The following is a 23,382-nucleotide window of genomic DNA, read 5'->3' as shown; positions in this document are numbered from 1 at the left end:
GGGAGCTTGAGAAGCAGCCCTCCCACCATCCTTTGCAAGTCAAGAAGCAGTCGTTCCCAGATGTCTGCTGCCGAGAAGGGGAGGGGGCAGTCCCTTCCTCTGAGTCCCAGAAGATGGTGACTGTAGTAACTACCCCTTCGGGTTTTCCGGTGCACTTAAGGTCTACAAATGAGAAATTCCTTTCTCTGGAAACTGGGGAGGAAATTGGTGTAGGGCCCTACTTGGTACGCATGGGAGACAGTGTGGCCTCGGCAGCCACAGAGAACCAGAGAGCCTGGATGGGCCAGGATTCTCGCCTGTCTCCCAGCAGTGAGGCTGCCCCTCTTCTGGCTCCTGAGTTCAGGGGCCTGGCATTCAAATACCTTCTGACTCCAGTGGACTTTATCCAGACGGGATTTTCTTCCAGGGTCTTCGACCAGCAAGTGGAAAAATACCATAAACTCCTGAGTACAGACGGGAGAATACAAAATGACAACCTTGTTTGATCCAACTCTGCACTTTTTTTTTTAATGCATCAAGAGTTGTTTATTTTCAAAGTTAGCATTCTTTGTATTTCCACCGCTAACAAACGGCAGTGCCACAGCCCTACTGTACTTTTGAAGATAGTACAGATGGCCTATTTGGGGCCTTTTCTGTGTTACAGGCCCACCCTGTAACACACTTCCAGTGTGTTCATTGGGCTCCTGGTGCTTAGGGAATCCTTAGTTCTCTAACTGACTGGGGTTTAAGAAACCCTTTTCATTATAATACCTTTACAGTATTTGTGAGCATTTAAAGGTTCTGAGAAGTCCTATAGGAACTTTTAAACTTTGTTTAACCCAGTATTTCTGTAACCTTTTTGAACATGTAGTCCCCTTTTGTGACTGCAGAGAGAGATGAAGGGTCTTTTCAGAAAGGACCAGTTTATTCCCCCTGTTTTGCATGTCATGTGTCATTCCCCATGTCCCCTTCTGTCTCTTCCTAGATAAAAGCCCCTAGGTAGTTCTGTTCTTTAATTCAGGAACTGTGGTATGACCCAGGCAGCATGCTCCAGTCCTGAATGTCACTGACCCCATCTAAGTCACTTCCTGTCTCTGCCTCAGGGAGGGAATAGGAAGTGATGAACATCCTTAGAAAAGTAGAGAAAAATTCCATCTCTCCTCCATGAGAGTTTGCAGTTAGTGTCCCTGGGGACCTACCTGGAAGAGAGCCGGGGGGACTGGACGCCCCTCACCAAGGCAGTACCTGGAACTCAGCCGACAATTAGGCTGAGGGTTAGAATGGGCCTCCCAGCCGCCTGGAGTCCTGACTGTTTGGCAAAATAAGGTTACAGAAGATCAAATATGCTGCCAGGTAGTCCTGATTGGTCACATAGCTGGGATATTTGCTGTCCCCCTCCTCAGGTTGAGAGCCAGAGGACACAGCCTGTTGGTTTTAGTATCCAGGGCAGAGACCAAGAAGCCAGCTGGTGGAAGGGGTAGGGGTGTGACGTTCTGCCCTGTCCTTCTGCTCACAGCCTGACAATGCCAAACCAATAAGCAAGACAGCAGATACCATGGTCTCAGAGGGCGCAGGCATGTGGAGCTGGACAAATGGGTAAAAACTGTTTCTCAGTGGAGCTCAAACCTTCCCAGTGAAGAGGCCTGTGTTTCTTTTCCAGGGGGGAGGAAATTGTCTACTGGAGGAAGATATGAAGAGTTTAGAATGCAAAATAAGGCCTTTCTCTAGGGCAAACTATACACAGTTCTGTTTGGTCCGTGACCTTCACTGCAACCCTCCCGTGGGCCTACTAGGAACCATACTGGTGAGGCATGTGGGGCAGCAGGGGACATGGGCACTGTCCTGGGCATGAGTCCAAGGCACCTGGGCAAATAGAGATTCCAGGCTTCCATAACGGAGCCTCAGTTTCTCATCTGTAAACCAGGCATTGAGATGCTTGTGTGTGTGTGCTCAGTCGTGTCTGACTCTTTGCAACCCCATAGACTGCAGCACCTGTCCATGGGATTTCCCAGACAAGAATACTGGAGTGTGTTGCCATTTCCGTCTCCAGGGGAAATTCCTGACCCAGGGATCAAACCCACATCTCTTCGTGTCCCCTGCACTGACAGGCGGGTTCTTGACCACTGGGCTACCTGACCTCTCCTGACTGCTGGAGCTTAGATAATCGGTCAGATTCCTAGGTCAGTGCCTTCCACATGATGGGTATTTCAAATATTGGTTCTCTTAGCCTCTGGTTCTTAAAAAAAAATTATTCTCTGATAAAATAAACTTTGGAAGTCATAAACTATAGAGAAGAAAAAACTCAAACTTCTTCCATGTGGATCAACTGTCTTCTAGTCTTTTTCTGTGTGTGCAAATATATTAAATGTATAATTTTTTCCAAATTGGGGTAATACCATATATAGTTTTATATCCTGCATTTCAGTTTATTAATATCTTAAGCACTTTCTCATACAAAATGTCATTTTAATAGTTTTATAATACCCTATTATGGGTATATCTTAATTAAACTATTTGTTTTATTTATCATTTTGTGTGCTCTTTTTTTCACAATTATACATATTGCAATGAATATCCTTATGCCTATATCATGGCATTTGTGTTTATTTTCTTGGAGTAAATTGCTGGAAGTGGGATAACAGTTTTAAGGTTTTTTAATTTAGTTTATTGAAGTGTAGTTGATTTCCAATGCTGTGTTAACTTCTGCTGTACAGCAGTGATTCAGTTATACATATATATACATACAATGGAAAATTACACATATACATTCTTTTTCATATTCTTTTCCATTATGGTTTATTACAGGATATTGAGTGTAGTTCCCAGTGCTGTACAGTAGGACCTGTTGTTTATCCATTCTCTATGTAGTAGTTTGCATCTGCTAATCCCAACAGTTTTAAGTTCTTGATAAAAATGGTGCCTAGTTGCCCTCCAGAAAGTTTCCTTACTACCTTTTCTGCAGACGAGGATAGCAGTAAAATACTATGAAAGGGCTTCCCTGGTGGCTCAGTGGTAAAGAATCCACCTGCCAATGCAGGAGATAAGGGTTTGATCCCTGCTGCAGGAAGATCCCACACGCCACAGAGCAACTGAGCAACTATAGAGCCTGTGCTCTAGAGCCCAGGAGCCCCAACAGCTGAGCCTGTGTGCTGCAGCTGTCAAAGCCTGTGGACCCTTGAGCCCGTGCTCCATAACAAGAGAAGCCACTGCAGTGAGAAGCCTGCACACAGCTCGAGAGTAGCCCCGACTCTGCAACTAGAGAAAAGCCCACAGGCAGCAATGAAGACCCAGCACAGCCAAAAATAAATAAAATTTAAAAATACCACGAAGACTCATTAAGTTCAAATGATGTTATTAGAATGGTAGATGTCAACACGTGGAAAATCATCTTGCATACTTAATAAATATTTACTAAGCTATGTGGGCAACGTTTAGACTTCATCTGGGAGCCTCTAGCTGTCTCACTTCTGTGCTATGCAAAGGTGGCTGGGAGAGATAAGGTAGTCTTCAGTGCAGGGGCCCCCAGATGGGGAGTTATCTTCTAGCAACAAGGACACTTGTCCACTTTTGGCACATGCTGTGTCACACGTATTCCTCGAAGCGGGATCTATATGAATTCAGATGGTAGGGGGAGGGTGAGAAGCGAAGGGCTTTGAGAAATGTAGTTGTCCGTGGCATGTCTGTGTATTAACAATGGTAAGATTCCATACTATTCTAAATCAAATTTTCTGGCTTATAATAGAGATTGGCAGTTGTATTACTTGATTTCTCAACACTCTCATACAAAAATGCTGCAATACATGTATCTTTAAGAAGCCAATTTATTTTTAGAATCTAAGGATGACCCCATTGATCTGTGAAGATCTTGCAATTAAGCTTCAAGTTACTGGGAGAAAGACAGTTCCCTAGAGATCAATTAGTTATTTGCTTCATGATCTGTGGGGAAACTTGTACTTTTCCACAAGGAGACTGACAGTGATTTAAGTCCCCTTAGGGAAGAAAATCTGCCTGACTGGCCTCAGGCAACCATCTCTTACACGTGACCCAGACTGCCCTTTGTGGTAGGAAATAGAAGATAAGTGAGTCTGGTTGTTCAAGAAAAGGGATTTAGATCTGGGTTCTCTTATCTCAAGTCCACTCCTAAGGGGACAGTTCCCTCTGCATTCTTAGAGTGGTTCATAAATAGGAGAAATTCCATCTGGAGGTCCATGTAGACATTTTAAAAAAACTTTTATTGAAGTATAGTTGATTTATAATGTATTAATTTCTACTGTACAGCAAAGTGATTCAGTTATACATACATACTTTTTCATATTCTTTTCCATTGTGGTTTATCAAAGGATATTGAATATAGTTCCCTGTATGTGCATGAATTTTCAGTGCCATCACTGGTGAGTAGCCCTTGGTCTGTTACCTGCTTCCCACCTCTCACCTTCCCTGAGCACCACCACCACAAGCTGTTTTGTCTTGAGTCCTTGGCACTTTCCCCTTTCTCTTCTGTAGGATATCCCATCTACATCACTAGAAAATGATTCTGCTTGCCCTTATAGAATATTTGTCTACAGCTGCCCATGGGGGATTCTCATCCTCAGAGTGTTGTCTTTTTCTTTTTTTCAGATGATTGATTTATTTTGGCTGTGCTAGGTCTTCGTTGCTGGGCTTTCTGAGAGTGGGCTTTCTCTGGTTGTAGTGAACAGGGGAATCTTTGTCGTGGTGCATGGGCCTCTCATTGCAGTGGCTTCTGTTGTTGAGTACAAGCTCTGGGGCATGTGGGCTTCAGTAGTTGTGGCGCATAGGCTTAGTTGCCCAGAGGCACATGGTATCTTCCCAGACCAGGGATCGAATCCATGTTCCCTGCATTGGCAGGCAGATTCTCAACCTCTAGACCACCAGTGAAGCCCCAAACTTCTCTTTATTTTGGTCACAGTGCTTTTATTTAGATATACCCTTCCACCTTGACTATATCATTCCTAGGTAACTTTCTCTTTGAACACCTCCTCGACCACCAGATCACAGAAAGTTCCCAGAATCTTGGGCTTGGTTCTTTTCCTAAACAGAAAGCTTACTGAATCACCTTTCAATCACACAAAACTTCTGGCTCACCTTGGGTTAGTTTTTCCCTTGCAATATTTACATAATCAAAATACTATTGGGACTTCCCTGGTAGTCCAGTGATTAGGAATCCACCTGCCAATGCCAGGGACACAGGTTCAGTTCCTAGTCTGGGAAGATTCCACACGACGGGGGGTTGGCCGGGAGGAACTAAGCCCCCGCACCACAACTACTGAGACCGCATGCTGCAATTACCAAAGCCTCCATTTAGAGCCACCTAGAGCCTAGAGAAGCCACCACAATGAGAAGCCCAAGCACCGCAACTAGAGAGTAGCCCTCGCACAGCAATGAAGACCCAGCACGGTGAAAAATTTAAAAAAACAAGCAAACTTTGTCTTTGGCATCCATTCTAGGTTGTACACTCAAGAGTCATCTTATAACTGGAGACTGTCAGGGGGCCCCTACGCCAACTCCAGCTGATGTATGAAAGGATCAAGAAAAGAATGGAAGCAAACTATTGGGTGGATGATTGGTAGCCTTTTTTTTTTTTTTTTTAAAGAAATCACCATTTATTAGCGTAATCTTTCTCCACTAATTGACTGCCATTCTCACAGTAATATCTGAGCCACCCTGTAAAATGTTCCTCTGATTTCAAGGCATTTTAAGCTTTTGCTTATCATGTTTACATCCTCTGTTCAACTAAGACACTGTTCTGAGAGCTACTTTTTCCAAGTGTATTGTTGCCTAAATTTCCTTTATTTCTTCTTCATCCTTTCTCTTCTTCCTATATTCTGGGAATGAAAGGAACTTAAAGGAAAAAAGTTGATTTTTTTTTCCCACCTCCCCCCCACAACCACTGATCCATAGGCTTCATTATTTTACTTTATAATAAATCTATGACTCTTTAGAACAACAGAAATGGAAAAAGTGAATTAAGATAATGAACAAAACCGTTCACCCACTTAAACATTTTCCAGTTGTGAGATTCCTCTTCTTGTGTGTGGTCTCTTCCCCTTGTTACCCCTCTTCCCCTGACTATAGTCAATTTGGTCTTTAGGCTCATACCAGTCTCCCCGAGACATTCTGCAGTCATTATCACCTTTTTGGGTGGATTTTATTTTGTTTTTTTTAAATAACTTTTTAACATTGATGCATATTTGCTTGGGATAGAGCTTGTGTAATTTACCAATCGTATTGATAGTATGTGACTGTGCCCTGCAGAGGTATATTTAACAAGACAAAAATAATGTAGGTTAATAAAGGAGCCCATGATATTTGAGTCAGGTTATAAATGACCATGAAATCATTTACAGTTTGAATAGTGAAAATTTATGTCTGCTGTTCTTAAATTAGTGCTAGACAGAATATCATTTTTAAAAGTCTTTGTGCATTTGTTATTTTCCCCTTACCTTAGCTCCCTGTTCTTTCTCGACTGCCTCACCCACCTGTTAAGAATTAAAAATATTGAGCCTTAAAGGGACAGCTCATTTTTAAATTGCTAAAGTTTGTGAAATTTTACTTTTTCCAAGTTTTTCCAACTTTTCTTTAAAAAGTGAAGACAGATAATGAATTGAAATTTCACAAGCTGTGAAATTAGCATCTGGCAAGCTGTGAAATCTTATTATTTGAAGACATTATCTGCTGGAAGTTCTTTGGGAATAGGAAAGAAGAACCCTGTTTTTGAAGTAGACCATTTTTCTCTCTTTAAAAATCTGTTTATATGTTCAATTTTTAAATGGCCTTTTAAAAAGTGAGGTGAGGAAAAGTAGTAATAGAAAGATGTTTAGGACAGCTAAAGGCTGGGTCTGAGTAAGTATATAGTCTACTTGTTGCAGAGTTTTGAGAGGATGAGGCCATCTTGTTCAACCTGTGTGCATGCTGTTTATATCAAAGTTGCCACTTTTGTTAAAATGGTGTTATTTTCTTTATTATCTTGGAAACTGACTCAGCCTCATGTTGCTCCAAATTAGTGTTTAAGGCTCCCACGAGTTGCAGATAAAAGGATTATTTTAACAAGTAGAACAAGGTGATTTGCCTTTTGGTTTGTAAATATATGAAAGTGTCTACAAGGTCTTTATCTGCTTTCTGTCAGTATTTATATTAAATGATAAATTAATGAGAAAAAAAAAAAAAACCAACAAGCAAACTATTGCATTAGGGCTGCATTAAACTATTGCTAACCAGTCCTGACTCCTCTCATCAATTTTTAGTAACTTTGGGGAGTGGAGGATGAAGTTCATCCCCAGTGCTACAGGCCCATCCTTAATGTGCTCTCTGAAAGGTGTGCTTTTGAGAAGCGAAGATTGGGTCAAGCCCACTCCCCCTACTAACCAGACTCTGTAGAAACAAAGCATGAGGGTGGAACCAGACTCCTGGTGCTTAGGGAGTCAGGAATATAAAGTTTGGAGAAAACCTGCTAAAAGGTCTGAGCATTCAGTTCCTAAACTGGAACCAGGGGTTTCCCAGCCAACCAGCAATGCTAACACCAGCTGGGTGTCCTACAATTCGACTCAGGTCTGAGACTACTTGGAGATAGCATCAGATCTCACAGATTAAGGCTTCAGTGTCACAAGACTGTCCCCTCACCACCTGAGATGCCCATTGCAAGTCCAGGTCATCATCTGTGTTTCTGAGTGACCACAATAGATTGGAGGTTTCAATGATCCCCTCTTTGGATTTGACTGGTTTGCTAGAGCAACGCACAGAACTCAGAGAAATACCTTACTCACTAGATCATCAGTTTATTATAAAAGGATTTAACTCAGGAACAGCCAGGTGGAAGCAAGGCACAGGGCAAGGTATGTGGGAAGGGGTGGAGCTTCCATGCTTTCTGAGTGCTACTCTCCCAACACCTCCACCTGTTCTGTTCCTCCTTCAGGATGCTGTCTCCACCCTGGATGATATCAACGTTCTGGTGTCTCAGTCTCTGACCTCATCATTTCCAAAGACCTCATTTCCCTCTACCTTACCACCCTGTCATTACCAGAAGTTATACTACTTTTGAAATCGCAAATGTAAGCCTTCTTTTCTCCAGCTGACTTGCTCAAGTATCTTCATTGCCAATGTTTCACTGTTCATGAGCCCTCTCTGAGCTTCACTCCCTTCCTTGACTGAACTGTATCCTACAATCCATCTTTATAATATCACTCCCTTTCTCTCTCTCTCTCAACCTTGCCTTGAAAAACTCCAGTTTTTCATAAACCATAATATTCATTTACTCTTTGCCTGCACTGGAGCAGCTAGATGTTCCTGGAGAAATCATTCAAACAGACTGTCTGGTTTCATTTTGAAATCATGATTTCAAACGTCAGAATGGCCTTCCATGTAATAGGACTGCTAAGCAATCCTATTACATGTCCCTAATAAGCTTGGTTTCATATTCTCCCTTTCTCATTGCTTTCCCCTCCCACCCGCGTCTTAGCAAATCCTGTTGACTCTACCTTGAAACATATCCTGAATCTTCCTTTCACCATCTTAACCTCTACTACCCTTGTCCAAGCAACCTTTGTCCCTTGTGCAAGTTCTTCAATAGCCTCCTAAATGTTCTCTCTGCTTCCAACACTGTCCCCCTTTTCTCCAAATACACAGAGTCCCCATGATAGCCATAAGTCATAGCATGTTATTTCTCTGCTCAAATCCTCCAGTGGCTTTCCAGCTCACTCAGAATAAAAACCTAAGTTCTCCTGGTGGTCTGCATGGCCCCTATGATTTCCAGATCACCTCACCTCCTACTCCTCTCCCACCCTTCACTTACTCTGCTCCAGGCATGCTGACCTCCTTGCAGCTACTCCTATCTACCCTGTAAACAATCACCTCACTTCTTCCCTCTCCCCATCACCTTCTCCACCCACATGGCTCCCTCACCTACTTCAAGGTTTTGCTTAATGAGGCTATTCTTGACCATCTTATTTAAAATTGCAACTGCCTTGCCCACCACTCCCTTTCCCTGCCTTGCATTTTCTCCACAGAGCACCTTCCATATGATATCATTTATCTATTGAGGTTAGTGTGTGCCTCATGGACTAGAATGTAAACGCTAGGATTCTTTTTGTCTTTTTTCTTTTTGATTGCTTTGTTCACTGTTTTATCCTTGCTGTCTAGAACACATACTGGGTTCTTAACGATAAACATCAGATGAATGAATAAATGAATTAACCCGGAGGAATGCATGGATGGCACATCCTTTAGGGAATCCTCCTTCAATAAACACTATTTCTCTCCAAGAGGGAATAAAGCAGAGTTCAAAGTCCCCAAGGAGCTGACCAATACTGAATGCTTAAGTTTGGCAGATACAGTATAAATATTATCTCTATATTAACTTGCAACTATCCCAGTGAGAAAACTAGTGTCCATAAATCTCTTCATTCATTTGTTCATTAAACAAATATTTAATGAATGCCTATGTGCCAGGCATCTTTTCTAGACACTGGGGATATGAAATAGTGACCAAAATAGAAAAAGTCCTACCCACATGGGAATTCAACATTCTAAAGGAGAGAGGCAGTATACATAAATAAATATCAAATGGTGATATGCGTTAAGAAGACAATAAGACTGGGACTTCCCTGGTGGTCCAGTGGCTAAGACTCCATGCTCCCGATGCAGGGGGCCTGGATTTGATCCCTGGTCAGGGAACTAGATCTCATGTGTTGCCAACTAAAAGTCTGCATGCTACAACTAAAATCCCACATGCCACAACTAAGACTAGTGCAGCCAAATAAATTAATAAACAATAAAAAGAAAAATAAATACAATTTTTTTAAAAAGAGGAAGAAGAAGATATTAATACTAGTTTAATGGGGGTGGGGAGCAGTTCAGATAAAGGTCAAGGAAGTATCCTGGTGGGAATGACACTTCAAGACCTGAGAGATGAAATGGAGCCAGCCAGGTGAAGATCTGGGGGCAGCATCAGCACCAAAACCATGTGATGGCCATGAGCTCTATGCCCAAGGAACATGAGCAAGAGCTGTGCAAGTGGAAGAGAAAAGGAGATGGGATCAGAGGCAGAGGTAGGAGTCGGATCAGATGTGACCTACAGAGCGAGAAGTTTGGGTTTTAGCCTAAGTGTTATGGAAAGTGCTTTAGTGTACTGGGGTGGTATGATCTGATACATATTTTTGAAAGCAACAGATGGAGAATGGGGCAAGAATGAAGCAAGAATACCAGTCAGGAAGCTCTTCCAGCAGTGAGAGATACTGGTGTTTTTGCATTGTGTTTGGATAAAAATCAGAGTTACCTCTTTAGCACAAGCAGCTGAAGGGAGAAAGACATCCCTTTTCTTCTACCAGAGCTTTCACAAGGGAAAAGTACATCTATATACCCAAAGATATTACATAGATAAACATATTTGGAGGAAATGAAGAAAGGAAGAAGAAAAAAACTGATTTATCTACAAGTAAATAATTGAAATGTTTTATGAATCAACATTATTTCCTATAATAGACATGTTTTAGAACTATGTACTTAAGAGGAAAAAACATGTTTTACTTGCTTTGGAGTCAACACAAGCCTTGGGGTTAGAGGTTACACTTCCTGAGAGACTAGGACTTTTCAGTAAACAAAAATGAATTTATCAGAGAATACTTATTTTTTAATTATTTAATTATGAAATTTTATAGCAAATAACATTAGTCCTGACCTTTGAATAGCTGCATCCTCTAGGAGAGATCTATAAGATACAGTAGAAGACACAGCATTACCATATTTAGTTTGATTTAATCCTTTCTGTTTAATTCACCAAGTAGTGATACTTTATGTCCTTACGGAAAAGCACCTGAATGAGCAGGCAATTTTGGTTCACAAAAGAGCAGTCTCTTGCTGCAAGGCTCTTAGTCAGTACATACATAATTAAAACCTGCACTTTTAAATCAAGATAGGACTGACAAATCCATATTTGTTATTATTCTATATTCTACTTCTCAGAGACTTTCTGATTTTGTAGACAGTTATCAGTGGAGATGAATGATAGTGGATTTCAGGATATTTTTTGAAAGTAACATTGAAGAAATTTTCCAATGGACAGAATGAGGGAGGTACAGAAAAGGTATTATTACCATCTCCATTTTAAGGATGAGATAAGTGAGGCTCATGAGCAGACCCACTATCATACCCTCGTAACCAGAAGAGTTAGGATTCCTAGTGACATTAAGCTCCAAAGCCCATGCTTTTTGTTTATACTGGACATTCTCGGAGCACTGAGGTTGATCAGGCAGAAGCCCTATTTCACATCAGAAAATTTACCCTCTATGGTTTGTTTTGATAGGGCAGCTCCCCTACCCCCACCAGAGAGAACCACTTGCTAATCACTTGATGACAACTTACAGATTTTATACAAATGAGTTTCCAAAAGCAATAATAGAAAAAAAATCAGTTAAATGCATGGCCAAAAAGGTAAAGACTGCTATTTTGAAATTTCTTAAACTCTATTCTATAGTTTACTGAATTCTGATGCTTTGAGTACTATGAATAAACACTCAGTAATTTACTCAGCAAAATAGCTATTATTACCGACCACATATCAGGAATTGTGTTAGGCAAGGGATATTTCATTAAGGTCTTTTTGATTTCAGAGTTTGTAGGAACTGCAAAATGACACAGCATAAGTAATAATCAGTTATTAAAATTTGAGGTCCTGTCCTGATTTATTGCCCTCTCCCTTGTGGGTCTTTGTGTGCATTCGTCCAGCATTTGTTTTGGCTTTTGCTTAGAACTGATGATAGGGAATGACATATGGAATGAAAGTGATAAAAGCTCATGCATGTAACAGTTGGTCAAAGAAAAGGTGAAAAGCTAGGAAATGATGGAGGCATGATAATGAGGAATGATGCTGATCCAGGTAAAAGGAGAGAAAAGCACTATCCCTTGGTTTTGCTGAATAAAGATCTAGTATATGAAGAAAATGAGAGACAGGACGATGGTTATGTGTGGATAAGGGAGGAAACAGAAATGAAACCTCAAACCCTCCTTCCCTCATAATTGTTGTGTAAGTGGTTAAGGCATTTGCTCTTCTCCCAGAAGAGTCTCTGGGTTGACTCTTGAAAATCAGAAAAATTAGGGGTGAAGTCTTTTACCCATTATTTCTAAATCCTGCAAACTTTCATCCTCCTTTAAAAAAAAAAAAACTGAGGTGAAATTCGCATAACAAACAACTATTTTTAAGTGTACAATCCAGTAGCATTTAATGCATTCACAGTGTTGTGCACCACCACCTTGCTCTGGAGTCACTTTCCCGTTCTTGGTTGCAGTACACAGGCTTCTCACTGTGGTGGCTTCTCCTGTTGGAGAGCACAGGCTCTAGGCACACAGGCTTCAGTAGTTGTGGTGCACAGGCTTTAGTTGCCTACAGGATTTTTCCGAACCAGGGATCGAACCAATTTCCCCTGCATCGGCAGGTGAATTCCTATCTGCTGTGCCACCAGGGAAGTCCTTGACTCTTTCTCTTTAACCCCACAGGCATAGTCTTCACCCAAGCTCATGTTCCGCCAAAGCCATCACTTCTGCTGGAACCCAATCCTCAAAATGACCTATTGTGATCCAAAAAGAAAACAAGATGTAGACTTGAGAGCAAGTAAGTCAGATTCCTGCCTGCAATCAGGCAGTAACCAACCCAGTAACCAACCTAACTTTAATGGGGAGATGCTGGGGAAGGAGAGTAATGTGGATGCAGTGAGGTGACACAGCCTTCTCACAATATATAGAAGGGACCTTCATGATGATATGGAGAGTCCTTGCTCACCTGATTATCCTGGGCAGCTTCCAAATGTGCATGGGTGATTCCGTTTTCAATTTTGTATATCATGCTCTTCTCTGCGGCCTTGTACGGATGATAACCACTTCTTCCCAAGAGTGTACCTGTCATACTTGAGCTAATATCCCTTATATATGATAACATAATGGCATATTTATTCCTCTGTTCACATTTTACATGAAAAATGTACTTAAGATAGTTACTAAAAACAAAGACTGATGCCCCATTTGAGCACAAGACAGCCATGGTAGCTCCAGACCTTGGGTATTCATCCTTTTGTCTTAGCCAAAAGACAGAGAAAGGAGCAAAAGAAAATTTTCTCTTTATGCAAAAATAAACAATTTCCTAAGAGCCTCCCAGAAGACTTCCTTTCATATTTCATTAACCAGAACTGTGTCTTGTACCCACTCCTAGACCAATCATTGGCAAGGAGAAATGGTATCACCAGATTGATTTAGACGTATTGTGATTTATCCCCTGATTTGGGGGTGGGAAAGGGCTTCTTGGTGGCTCAGATGATAAAGAATCTGCCTGAAATGCAGGAGACCCAAGTTCAATCCCTCAGTCGGGAAGATCCCCTGGGGAAAGGAATGGCTGCCTACCCCAGTATTCTTGCCTGGAGAATTCCAAGAACAGAGGAGCCTGGCAGGCTACAGTCTATGGGGTCGCAAACAGTCAGACATGACTGAGTGGCTAACACTTTCATTTTTTCACTTAACGGAGAGGAACTTAGCTTCCTTGAAATCAAAGGATCTTCCTTCTACCTGAATGAAACTGGGATTCTATTAATAGGGAAGAACGAATCTAGGGGATGGAGTTTAGATAAGTGTGACAGTGTTAGTCTCTTAGTTGTGTCCAACTCTGTGTGACCCTATGGACTGTAGCCCGCCAGTCCCCTCTGTCCATGGAACTCTCCAGGCAAAAATACTGGAGTCGATAACTACGCCCTTTAGTCAGTTCAGTTCAGTTCAGTCGCTCAGTCGTGTCCAACTCTTTGCGACCCCATGAATCGCAGCACGCCAGGCCTCCCTGTCCCTCACCAACTCCCAGAGTTCACTCAGACTCACGTCCATTGAGTCGGTGATGCCATCCAGCCATCTCATCCTCTGTCGTCCCCTTCTCCTCCTGCCCCCAATCCCTCCCAGCATCAGGGTCTTTTCCAATGAGTCAACTCTTCGCATGAGGTGGCCAAAGTATTGGAGTTTCAGCCTCTATCATTATATGTAGAATCTAAAAAATAATACAAATGAATCTAAATACGGAACAGAAACAGATTCACAGATCTAGAAAATAAATTTATGTTTACCAAAGGGGAACTAAGGGGGAGGGATAAATTAGGAGTATGGGATTAACAGATATAAACTTCATGCATTGTGCTCAATTGTGTCTGACTCTTTGTGAACCCATGGACTATGGCCCACCAGGCTCCTCTGTCCATGGAATCTTCCAGGCAAGAATAGTGGAGTGGGCTGCCATTTCCTCCTCCAGGGGATCTTCCTGACCCAGGGATTGAACCCCAGTCTCCTGCATTTCCTGGATTGGCAGATGGTTTCTTTACCACTGTGCCACTTGGGAACTCACAACAGATATAAACTACTATACATAAAATAGATAAGCATCAAGGATTTACTGTGTATCACAGGGAACTATATTCAATATCTTATAATAACCTATAATGGAAAATAATCTGAAAAACATATGTATGTAATTGAATCACTTCACTGCACACCTGAAACTAACACAATACTGTAAATCAAGTACACTTCAATAAAAAAAAAAAAATTATTACCCAGTGAGGAACAGGGACATCATCTAACTTTGGGTGTGATATTCTGAGAAGCACACAATATCATTATTCTGCAACAGATGTGGGTTTGATCCCTGGGTCAGAAAGATCCCCTGGTGGAGGAAATGGCAATCCACTCCAGTATTCTTGCCCGAAAAATCCTATAGACAGAGGAGCCTGGAAGGTTATAGGCCAAAGAGCCAGACACAACTGAGCAACTAAGCATGTAAATGTTAAAGCAAGAGGGTCAAAAGGTTAATTAGTAAATCTGAGTAAAGGGTTATATTATTATTATTATTATTATTGCAACTTTTCTATGAGTTTGAAATTATTTGAAAATTAAAAGTTTTCTGGAGTCTAGATTTAAAAAAATCAGTGAAGGGGACATTCCTGGTGTTCCAGTGGTTAGGAATACATTTGTCAATGCAGGAGACCTGGGTTTGATCCCTGATCTGGGAAGATTCCACATGCTGCAGAGCCACTAAGCCCATGTGCCAGAACAAATGAGCCCACGCTCTAGAGCTCATGCTACACAACAAGAGAAGCCATGGGAAGGAGAAGCCTATGCACCGCAACTAGAGAGCAGCCTTCTTTCACTGCAACTAGGGAATGCCAACATGCAGCTATGGAGACCCAGCACAGACAAAGATAAATAAATCAACATAAAAAGTCTTGAAAGAAATCAAAGATGACACAAATAAATGGAGAGATATACCATGTTCTAGGATTGGAAGAATCAATATTTTGAAAATGATTATACTACCCAAAACAACCTACAGAGTCAATTCAGTCCCTATGAAACTACCAATGGTATTTTTCACAGAACTAGAACAAAAATTTTCACAATTTGTATGGAAACATGAAAGACCCCATCAGCCAAAGTAATCTTGAGAAAGAAAAACTGAGCTAGAGGAATCAATCGTCCTGACTTCAGACTATACTACAAAGCTACAGTCATCAGGAGAGCATGGTACCAGAACAGAAACAGGAATATAGACCAATGGAACAAGATAGAAAGCCCAGAGATAAATCCACACACCTCTGAGCACCTTAGCTTTGACCAAGGAGGCAAGAATATACAATGGAGAAAAGAGCCTATACAATAAGTGGTGCTGGGAAAACTGGAGAGCTGCATGTAAAAGAATGTATCCAGAACACTTCCTAACACTATATACAAAAATAAACTCAAAGTGGATTAAAGTCTTAAATGTAAGGCCAGAAACTATAAAGCTCTTAGAAGAAAACACAGGCAGTACACCTTTGATACACATCCCAGCAAGATCTTTGACCCGCCTCCTAGAATAATGGATTAAAAACAAAAATAAACAGATGAGATTTAATTAAATGTAAAAGCTTCTGCACTGCAAAGGAAACAATAAACAAGATTAAAAGACAACCCTAAGAATGGGAGAAAATAATTGCAAACTAAAACAACTGACAAAGTATTAATCTCCGGAAAATATAAACAGTTCATACAGCTTATACAGCTTATACAGTGAACTAAAATGAACCAGAATAGGCTAATTAATTCAGATGACCATTATATCTACTACTGTGGGCAAGAATCCCTTAGAAGAAATGGAATAGTCATCATAGTCAACAAAAGAGTCCGAAATGCAGTACTTGGGTGCAGTCTCAAAAACGACAGAATGATCTGTTTCCAAGGTAAACCATTCAATATCACAGTAATCCAAGCCTAAGCCCCGACCAGAAATGCTGAAGAAGCTGAAGTTGAACAGTTCTATGAAGACCTACAAGACTTTCTAGAACTAACACCAAAAAAAGATGTCCTTTTCATTATAGGGGACTAGAATGCAAAAGTAGGAAGTCAACAGATATCTGGAGTAACAGGAAAATTTGGCCTTGGAGTACAAGATGAAGCAGGGCAAAGGCTAACAGAATTTTGCCAAGAGAATGAACTGGTCATAGCAAACACCCTTTTCCAATAACACAATAGATGATTCTACACATGGACATCACCAGATGGTCAATACCAAAATCAGACTGATTATATTCTTTGCAGTCGAAGATGGAGAAGCTGTATACAGTCAGCAGAAACAAGACCAGGAGCTAACTGTGGCTCAGATCATGAACTCCTTGTTGCCAAATTCAGACTTAAATTGAAGAAAGTAGGGAAAACCACTAGGCCATTCAGGTATGACCTAAATCAAATCCCTTATGCTTATACAGTAGAAGTGACAAACAGATTCAAGGGATTAGATCTGATAGACAGAGTGCCTAAAGAACTATGGATGGAGGATTGTAATGCTGTACAGGAGACAGGGATCGAGACTATCCCCAAGAAAAAAAAATGCAAAAAGGCAAAATGACTGTTTGAGGAGGCTTTACAAATAGCTGAGAAAAGAAGAGAAGCGAAAGGCAAAGAAGAAAAGGAAAGATATACCCATCTGAATGCAGAGTTCCAAAGAATAGCAGGGAGAGCTAAGAAAGTCTCCCAAAATGATCAATGCAAATGAATAGAGGAAAACAATAGAATGGGAAAGACTAGAGATCTCTTCAAGAAAATTAGAGATACCAAGGGAACATTTGATGCAAAGATGGGTACAATAAAGGGCAGAAACGGTATGGACCTAACAGAATCAGAAGATATTAAGAAGAGGTAGCAGGAATACACAGAACTATACCAAAAAGATTTTAATGACCCAGATAACCACGATGGTGTGATCATTCACCTAAAGCCAGACATCCTGGAATGTGAAGTCAAGTGTGCCTTAGAAAGCATCACTACGAACAAAGCTAGTGGAGGTGATGGAATTCCAGCTGAGCTATTTCAAATCCTAAAAGATGATGCTGTGAATGTGCTACACTCAATATGAGAGCATTTGGAAACCTCAGCAGTGGCCACAGGACTGGAAAAGGTCAGTTTTCATTCCAATCCTAAAGAAAGGCAATGCCAAAGAATGTTCAAACTACCACACAACTGCACTCATTTCACAAGCTAGTGAAGTAATACTCAAAATTCTCTAAGCTAGGCTTCAACAATATGTGAACTGAGAACTTCCAGATATTCAAGCTGAATTTAGAAAAGGCAGAGGAACCAGAGATCAAATTGCCAACATCAGTTGGATCATAGAAAAAGCAAGAGAATTCCTGTAAAACATCTACTTCTGCTTCATTGACTACGCTAAAGCCTTTGTGCTGATCACAACAAACTGGGAAATTCTTAAAAGAGATGTGAATACCAGACCGCTTTACCTGCCTCCTGAGTAATCTGTATGCAGGTCAAGAAGAAACAGTTAGAACCAGACATGGAACAATGAACTGGTTCACAATTAGGAAAGGAGTACATCAAGGCTGTATATTGTCACCTTGCTTATTTAACTTATATGCAGAGTGCATCATGCAAAATTCCGGGCTGGATGAAACACAATCTGGAATCAAGATTACCAGGAGAAATATCAATAACCTCAGATATGCATATGACACCATCCTTATGGCAAAAAGCAAAGAGGAACTAAAGAGCCTCTTGATGAAAGTGAAAGAGGAGAGTGAAAACGTTGGCTTAAAGCTCAACTTTCAGAAAACGAAGATCATGGCATCTGGTCCCATCATTTCATGGCAAATAGATGGGGAAACAATGGAAACAGTGACAGACTTTATTTTCTTGGGCTCTAAAATCACTGCAATGGTGACTGCAGCCATAAAATTAAGACGCTTGCTCCTTGGAAGAAAAGCTATGACAAACCTAGACAGGTTTGGAGAAAAGGGAACCCTGCAGCACTGTTGGTGGGAATGCAAATTGATATAGCCAGTATGGAGAACAGTATGGAGATTCATTTAAAAACTAGGAATAAAATTACCATGTGACCCAGCAATCCCACTACTGAGCATACACCCTGATGAAATCATAATTGAAAAAGACACATGTACCCCAATGTTCACTGCAGTGCTATTTACGATAGCTAGGGCATGAAAGCTGCTGAGATGTCCATTGACATATGGATAAAGAAGCTGTGGTACATATATACAGTGGAATATTACTCAGCCATAAAAAAGAATTTGAGTCAGTTCTAATGAGGTGGATGAACCTAGAGCCTATTATACAGAGTGAACTAAGTCAGAAAGAGAAAAACAAGTATCAGATGTTAACACATACATATGGGATCTAGAAAGATGGTACTGATGAACCTGCAGTTCATAGTGCAGGACACACACATAGTGAAGAGACTCATGGACAAAGTGGGGGAAGGAGAGGGTGGGACAAACCGGGACAGCAGCACTGAAACATATACATTACCATATGGACAACAGAGAGTAGTCATTTGCTCTATGAAAAGGGAGCTCAAGGGGTGGGACTGGGCAGGAGATGGGAGGGAGGTTTAAGAGGGAGTAGACATACATATATCTATGGCTGATTCATGTTGATATAGGGCAGAAACCAACAAAATTGTAAAGCAATTATCCTCCGGTTAAAAATAAATAAATTTTAAAAATCAGTGAGGATTCTCTCTTGTTCTTTCAAAAAATTTCCCACGTTTTGCCCTCTATTCTTCACTTCAGTCTTTCACTCTCATCTAGTTTTTCCAGTTTTGCAACTGTTGGGTTTCTACTTGAAATCTTTTTTCTTCTTGGTCCCTCATATTTACTACTTGTGTAGGAAGTTTGCCTTAGTTTCTCTCAAGACAGCCTTTTGGTCAGCTTCTACTTGGCCTTATGCGCTGCAGCTCCTGTGGAAGAGACTTCTGGCCTACAATACTGAATCCAGGCTCCAAGCCCTAGAGGGGTATCATACCCTAGATGAGACATCAGTGCTTCCAACTGGCAACAGCTCCATCTCCCTCTCCAGCTGCCCTGAATTTGGGAGGAAATAGTTCACACGCGTGCCTGCTAAGTCATTTCAGCCATGTCTGACTCTTTGTGATCCTGTGGACTGCAGCCTGCCAGGCTCCTCTGTCCATGGGAATCTCCAGGCAACAGTACTGGAGTGGGTTGCTATGTCCTCCTCCAGGGGGTCTTCTCGACCCAGGGATCAGACCCACGTCTCTTCTCCTGTACTAGCTGGTGGGTCTTTAGCACCAGTGCCACCTGGGAAGCCCAACAGTTCACATATCTGCCCCCTTATCTCCATGTTTTCTGCTTCATCAAACCCTCATCATAGTTTTCTAAGTACGCACAGTTTCTCCAGTCTTTTCGCACTCCAGCCTGCCATCCTCCTCACTGCTACCAGTTCTCTCTTTAAAGCACACATTCCTTCATATTACTTGTCTGATTAAATTCTACTAGCTCTGCGTTGCCTTTCAAAATCTGACTCAGCCCATTTTAGTTTCCAAATCCTGACATTCCTCTGCTGAACTGGGAGCTCCTTCAGAGCACAGACCACACCTTTTCTTCTTCGTATCTTTAATTCTAACACAGTGCCTGGCACACAGAAGATACTCAATAGATTTCTGCTGAATGAACAAATCAACTTTAGTTAAACTCTGAAACTTCTTTGAGCAGACCATGTTTAAATATCACCTTCTCTGATGGTGAATGACAGTCTTGACACTGTCCTTCAAAACTTCTTCAGGTAAATATATTTCTTCATGGAAATACATCACCCATGCATCCCCTTCCCACCACTACATTGTCAAATTTTCTGAGGGAAAAGACCATGTCTTATTCATCTCGCATCTGACTGAGGGTCTAGGAGAGTAACCTGCCATTGAGCAGGCAGACTTTGTTGGATGGATATAGATATTAGAGAGGGGAAAATACCAGATTTTAAAAGGTCTCCATATAGTGAAACTGACTGAGGAAATGACCAAAGAACAATGAAAATGATATCAACAAGTATAAATAAAGAGTGTACAAGAAGTGAAGTAGTCAAATGATGATGCATGACTGAATAACTAGAATTAAGTGGGAGTTAATCAGAAAAGGCATCCTCAGGGCAAATTTTGAGATGTGTTTGACAAGCAGAAAGGGACATAATGTTCTATTCTCCTAACAGGAGCTTAGAGGCCTGTCATGCAGTTGGGTTGAACCAAAGCACAGTAAGCAATTAGTGTATTGGAAGCCTGCTTTTCAAGTGAGATCTGCTCTTCCCTGGAGCTCAAGCCCTGCCTTTCTCCTGGCTCCCCAAGCAGCCCTGTTGGCCCACTCTCCATGTCTCGATGTTCCCCAGGTCAGCCCAGTGTAGCACTTCATGTCCTCCAAGTTTCTGTTAAAATAAGTAACCAAAATTCCCCTGTGGAATTAACATTCTTGCTAACCCTGGTTCTCTAGGGTAATAAACTTTCCTCTTCCCAATAGAACTGTTCTAGCATTGTTAAGGCAAGAGAGAAATCCAAAGGCTGCATAACCACTTGAGTACATCTTCACAAAAATGATCTCTTTGATCCAAAGAGGTTTAACAAGGGACTTCCCTGTTGGTCCAGTTGCTAACACTCCACACTCCCAATGCATGGGACTTGGGTTTGATCCCTGATCAGTGAACTAGATCCTGCATGTCGCAACTAAAATATCCCACATGCCCCAACTAAGGTCTGGTGCAGCCAACTAAATAAATAAATATTAAGAACATCCACTTTTGCGTCATTGACTATGCTAAAGCCTTGTGCGGATCACAATAATCTGTGGAAAATTCTTAAAGAGATGGGAATATCAGACCACCTTACCTGTCTTCTGAGAAGCCTGTATGCACATCAAGAAGAAACAGTTAGAACCAGATACGGAACTGACGGGTTCAAAATTAGGAAAAGAGTACAACAAGGCTGTATATTGTCACCCTGCTTATTTAACTTATATGTAGAGTACATCATTCAAAATGCTAGGCTGGATGAATCCCAGGCTGGAATCAAGATTGCTGGGAGAAATATCAACAACCTCAAATAGACAGGTGATACAACTCTAATGGCAGAAAGTGAAGAGGAACTAAAGAGCCTCTTGATGAGGGTGAAAGAGGAGAGTGAAAAAGCGGGCTTGAAACTCAACATTCAAAAAACTAAGATCATGGCAACCAGTACCATCACTTCATGGCAAATAGAAGGGGAAAAAGTGTAAACAGTGACAGATTTTCTTTCCCTGAGCATCAAAATCACTACAAAAGGTGACTGCAGCCATGAAATTAAAAGGCTTGCTCCTTGGAAGGAAAGCTATAACAAACCTAGATTGTATATTAAAAAAGCAGAGACATCACTTTGCTGACTAAGGACTGTATAGTCAAAGTTATGGTTTTACCAGTAAGCACGTAAGGATGTGAGAGTTGGACCATAAAGAACGCTAAGCACCGAAGAATTGATGCTTTGGAATTGTGGTGCTGGAGAAGACTCTTGAGAGCCCCCTGGACTGCAAGAAGATCAAACCAGCCAATTCTAAAGGAAATAAACCCTGAATATTCATGAGAAGGACTAATGCTAAAGCTGAAGCTCAAATACTCTGGCCACCTGATGCAAAGAGCCAACTCACTGGAAAACACTGATGCTGGGAAAGACTGAAGGCAAAAGGAGAAAGAGGCAGCAGAGGATAAGATGGTTAGATAGCATCACCAACTCAATGAACATGAATTTGAGCAAACTCTGGGAAATAGTGGAGGACAGAGGAGCCTGGGGTGTTGCAGTCTATGGGGTCACATCAGACATGACTTCAGTTCAGTTCAGTCGCTCAGCCGTGTCCGACTCTTTGCGACCCCATGAATTGCAGCACGCCAGGCCTCCCTGTCCATCACCAACTCCCGGAGTTCAAACTCACACCCATCGAGTTGGTGATGCCATCCAGCCATCTCATCCTCTGTTGTCCCCTTTTCCTCCTGCCCCCAATCCCTCCCAGCATCAGAGTCTTTTCCAATGAGTCAACTCTTCGCATGACTTAGGGACTGAATAATAACAACAAAACCCAAAGAGGTAAAATGACTGGGACCTGAGGACTGTAACCTGATAGTACAATCTTATTTTAGCTACATCTGCCCTCTCCTTAAAGAGTACCAGCATTCTAAGTCACTTCAGTCATGTCCAGCTCTTTACCACCCTATGGATGGTAGCCCACCAAGCTCCTCTCTCCTCCAGTATTCTCCAGGCAAGTACAATGGAATGGGTTGCCATGCCTTCCTCCAGGGATCTTCCTGACCCAGGGATGGAAGCCACATCTCTTAAATCTCCTGCATTAACAAGTGGATTCTTTACCACCAGCGCCATCTGGGAAGCCCCCTTAAAGAGTATATGCAAGTAAATACCATAATTCTGTACAGTCACTTTCCAGGGCTCAGATCCTTGCTGCCTCCAGAACTTGTGGGAAGGAAAAAAATAAACTGTCTGCCTAAAAATGTCCCACACTTTAGGAATCAGAGCATTTTACACACCAAGAGGTATATCTGAAGACTTTCAGAATCTCTTGGCCAAGGGAGATGGCAACTGTCTTTCTTTTAGGATAACCTAGTTTTCAGGCAGTGTTTATTTTTTCCAGAACGTTGCATTCCTTTTCCTGAACACCCGGTTTTACTATCTCCTGGTAGAGGAGAGAAAATTATGGTAGTATGAGCTCACTGGAGCGCTTGAGGGGTAGGGTTCAGAGTACAACTATTCTTTCTCACCTCCTGTTGGAAACCCAGCTTCCCAAGGAGGGAATTAAAGAGCCCCCTCAGGGAGTCCTAATGGGGGTGGAGGCTCACAGATCCCATACACATCTGCCAAGTAGCTAGAACGTCTCTAGATAGCAAGGAAACATTAAAGCCTAAACTTGGGTCATTCCTCACCAGCTGCCTCCCCGCGCGCTGCTCAGTCTCTGGAGGTGTCACACTAGGCGGTGGTGATGTCACACTGGCGGGGATGACATTTTAAACCTGGACCTCACACCGACACTGGGCACCTTAAGTCGCCTC

The 23,382-nt window shown here is 41.7% G+C and overlaps 1 protein-coding gene and 1 long non-coding RNA gene across 2 annotated transcripts in view; one reads left to right on the top strand and one right to left on the bottom strand.

Annotated features, from left to right (window-relative positions):
- Positions 1-1,925, top strand: part of DCLRE1B (DNA cross-link repair 1B) — a 7,847-nt gene extending 5,922 nt beyond the window's left edge. Inside the window, exon 5 of the mRNA XM_010830778.1 lies at positions 1-1,925. Within this exon, the coding sequence (XP_010829080.1) occupies positions 1-485 (485 nt within the window). The 3' untranslated portion in view covers positions 486-1,925.
- Positions 1,926-10,445: 8,520 nt separating this feature from the next.
- On the bottom strand, positions 10,446-13,883 carry LOC104981590. Its single transcript, XR_824384.1, has 3 exons — positions 13,846-13,883; positions 12,767-12,905; positions 10,446-12,554 (listed from the first exon to the last, which is right to left on the bottom strand). It is a non-coding gene; the product is annotated as an uncharacterized LOC104981590 (long non-coding RNA).
- Between the last annotated feature and the right edge of the window lie 9,499 nt (positions 13,884-23,382).

This window comes from Bison bison, unplaced genomic scaffold, assembly GCF_000754665.1.
Source record: "Bison bison bison isolate TAMUID 2011002044 unplaced genomic scaffold, Bison_UMD1.0 scf7180017864519, whole genome shotgun sequence".
Lineage (NCBI taxonomy): Eukaryota > Metazoa > Chordata > Mammalia > Artiodactyla > Bovidae > Bison > Bison bison.
This window is presented reverse-complemented; position numbering and strand designations above follow the sequence as displayed.